Source organism: Morone saxatilis, unplaced genomic scaffold (genome assembly GCF_004916995.1).
Source record: "Morone saxatilis isolate NCDOM2014 unplaced genomic scaffold, NCSU_SB_2.0 Contig16, whole genome shotgun sequence".
NCBI classification, from domain to species: Eukaryota; Metazoa; Chordata; class Actinopteri; family Moronidae; genus Morone; species Morone saxatilis.
Genome location: NW_023339718.1, coordinates 18,648,065 through 18,651,193, shown reverse-complemented (window position 1 = coordinate 18,651,193; position 3,129 = coordinate 18,648,065). Strand labels below are relative to the sequence as shown.

The following is a 3,129-nucleotide window of genomic DNA, read 5'->3' as shown; positions in this document are numbered from 1 at the left end:
TGTGTGTGTGTGTGTGGGGCAAGGAAAAGAGACGCTTGATTTACCTTATCTTGGACATCCAGAGGGCATTTCTTTTCATGGAGGAATTTCAGGGTCTCGACGTGGCCGTGTCTCGCTGCGTAGTAGATAGCGTTGGCTCCACTCTGAAGGTTCAAGAGAGAAGCAAATTGTCGGATTTATCCCTGACCTTTACTATAAAGTCATGCTTTCTGGGACTGCGTCTGCAGCCAGATGATATGAACACATCCTTCTAAATACTGCACAGCATATTTCTGACAAAAAACGTGGAACTGTTTTGAGGACGTGTTAGCATCCTGCCTTCCCAGTTAAACTATTCTACAATTTAGAGCCGCAAACCAAATGCACATAACACACGGACGTTTGTTATCCTGACTGCATTGTGATGACTTACAATATACCAAACAAAACAGGAAACAAGTGCTGACTTGTTGCCAGTTGTTGACAGTTTATACTTTATTTCACCTTTTGTTGAGTCACTTCTTTTAGACGAAAATTATCTTCTTTTTTTTTGAAGACATGAGCTTGGGCTTTGAGAACTTGTGATGGACAGTTTTCAATATGTTTTGACTTTTTGACAATGAATCGATTATTTGAGATAGTAATCGGCTTATTATTAAGTAATTAAAATAATTGTTAGTTGCAGCCATACTTCCTGTTTGTATAAAACAACTTAAATCACTAATTTTGTTATCACTTAGAATGATGAATTTGGCCAACAGAAGTTTGTAAATTTATAACACTATAAAATCATATAATCACAATACAATTCCACTGAAATCTAAATGACCATAATATTGAATTATTTCCCAGACCCAATATTTTAACTCATGCTTTCAAGCTAAAACCACAAAACAGTAACAGTAAAGTTTAATTCATGAAAATATTCAGCTTTTCATATTTATTTTGCAAATTAAATATATATTGAAGCTGTTCTGCAGGTACAGAACAAGTATATATCTTTCTAAAGGGACTATGTAAAACATATGAGTGGAGCATATGCCGTAGTAGTACTACAGTACTTTGTGCAGTACACCTGAGTGCAATGAGTTCATGGCTACCCCCGTCATAATCCAAATGACAGCCTGTCACATTCTTCTGCCTTCATTACTGCAGCGCCTTTACTGCATGTCTACTAAACTCCGCCGCTGGCTGTCAGAACCACACTGCTTACACCAAACAGATGAGTCTTTACCTTGTCATGGGCCTGGATCTCTGCACCTTTTCTCATCAGCACCTCGATAATCTGGATGTTGCCACAGCCGGCTGCAATCAGGAGGGGAGGAGTCCCGTGCTGAAATGTACACACACATTGTAATTTCAGTTTTCAGCGACCATGATGTGTTTATGTATCTTTAACGTGTGCTAACAATGGAGCTGTAAACCTCAATCTGACAGCACCTAATTATACATAAAGAATACGGGGAAGTAGGCCAATTTTCTCCCACAAGTTGTTACAAATGTTCCGGCACTCAGGAAATTAAATTAGATCGACATATATCGGGTTATAGACTGTGTCGGGTTCGTATGTGTCTCATGGTGATGGGAATACAAGCTGAATTAACAGAAATGAAGGAAAGAGGATGGAAGAAAATAGCAAGATGACCTTTTCTGAACATGTCACTGAGCTTAACAAAGCTAGAAGGGAGAATTACCAGCTGTAAACTCTTTTCTTTTGCCGTTCTTTAAAAACCTTTATCAAGCGCTCTGTCTCTAACAGTAGTGTTATTCTCCTTCTCCTTTTCATATTGCTATATTGGCATTCTCTCCTCTTTTGCTTTACACTTCACTGAGTTTAATAACATCACGTCCCCCCCACCTCCCCATCACCCATCAGCTGTCAACAAACAGCATCTCTCCAACGAAGCAGCAAGCAGAATAATGATGAGGTAGTTGTTAAGTCGGAATATGTACCCAACCACCATGTTGTAAAAACTACGGAACTATTTGAGTTTTTTCTGCACTTCATAATTCATACTCTCATAAAATGTATACAACTGTGGGTTCTTCACTCGGCTTCATTTCTGTAATTTTCTCTCTATAAAAAGCTTAAATGAATGGGAACTGCCACACTTGAACTTGTTTCTGTTTCTCATTGACATTTTTACTCCTTGAGAAATCTCAATTCTTTGTGTTTTTGTGGCCTATTTCAGTCCCCGTCCTCCACCTCGTATGATCGATATTTCTGCTTTCCATTTCAATGTCATCCACCATTTTATACATGGAGATAAATGTAGATGACAAATTGTTTCTCTCTGGCTGCTACCCATTTCTGCTTTCATACAGTGTTTGAAGGAATTGACCTCTTCACTATGCCTGAGGGAAATTTGAAAAGACAGAACTGAAAAATGATCGATCTGGAAACAATTATCAAAGTATATGACTTGCATGTAACGTTCTCTTTATGAGTAATATTATGTCATAGAAGAATGCCTAAATATCTACATCTCCGTCTGTTTCTTATTTCTTCTATTAGTTTCCTTCTGTTTGTTATGACTTGGGATTGGGAGAACCTAGTATCTGGTGCACTGGCTGTAGCTTTACAATACAATTGATCAAACACACACACACACACCATTGCACCGACACAGTCAAACTCAAAAGCCACGTCTTGATTTTGTAATCAGGACCCATTTAGTCCCTAAAAGAATATAATAATAGCGAGTTTTATGTACACTATGTCTGTGTCTGTCACCTTGTTGGGCTGGTTGACGTCGTAACTGTTCAAGGAGCCAAGCAGATGCTGCAGACCGGGCACGTTGTCGTCGTTTATGGCATGGATGATGGCCTTCATCACGAAGGAGTCTTCCTCATCCTAGAAGGGTGGGAAAGATAGTTACTCTTCTACTGTTCACAGGATGAACATTAATCCTGTGAATTCTTTTGATCACATGCCCCCTAAATCTCTCTTTCATCTTTTTTTATCGTGCATGAATACACACCGAAACAAACAGACTTTTCTTTTGGATCTGTCGCTGAGGTTCAAAACAAAGACTTTTTTTTATGTCTGTGACACGTGACCCAACAACCTTCAGCCGGATGGCACAGAAATCAGCTGTGATGCTCTGCTGCACAAAGAGACGAGGAGGAGGAAGGCAGGGAGGAGAGGAG

General features: G+C 39.3%; 1 protein-coding gene across 2 annotated transcripts in view; it reads right to left on the bottom strand.

The window, feature by feature from the left end:
* The window catches only part of dapk1 (death-associated protein kinase 1), a 73,206-nt gene that overhangs the window by 26,760 nt on the left and 43,317 nt on the right, over positions 1-3,129 (bottom strand). For both annotated transcript variants that reach the window (XM_035658345.1, XM_035658346.1), the window contains 3 exons: positions 2,714-2,833; positions 1,214-1,312; positions 45-143 (listed from right to left, as the gene is read on the bottom strand). In XM_035658345.1, coding sequence (XP_035514238.1) covers positions 45-143; positions 1,214-1,312; positions 2,714-2,833 — 318 coding nt within the window. The remainder of the gene's footprint in view (positions 1-44; positions 144-1,213; positions 1,313-2,713; positions 2,834-3,129) is intronic.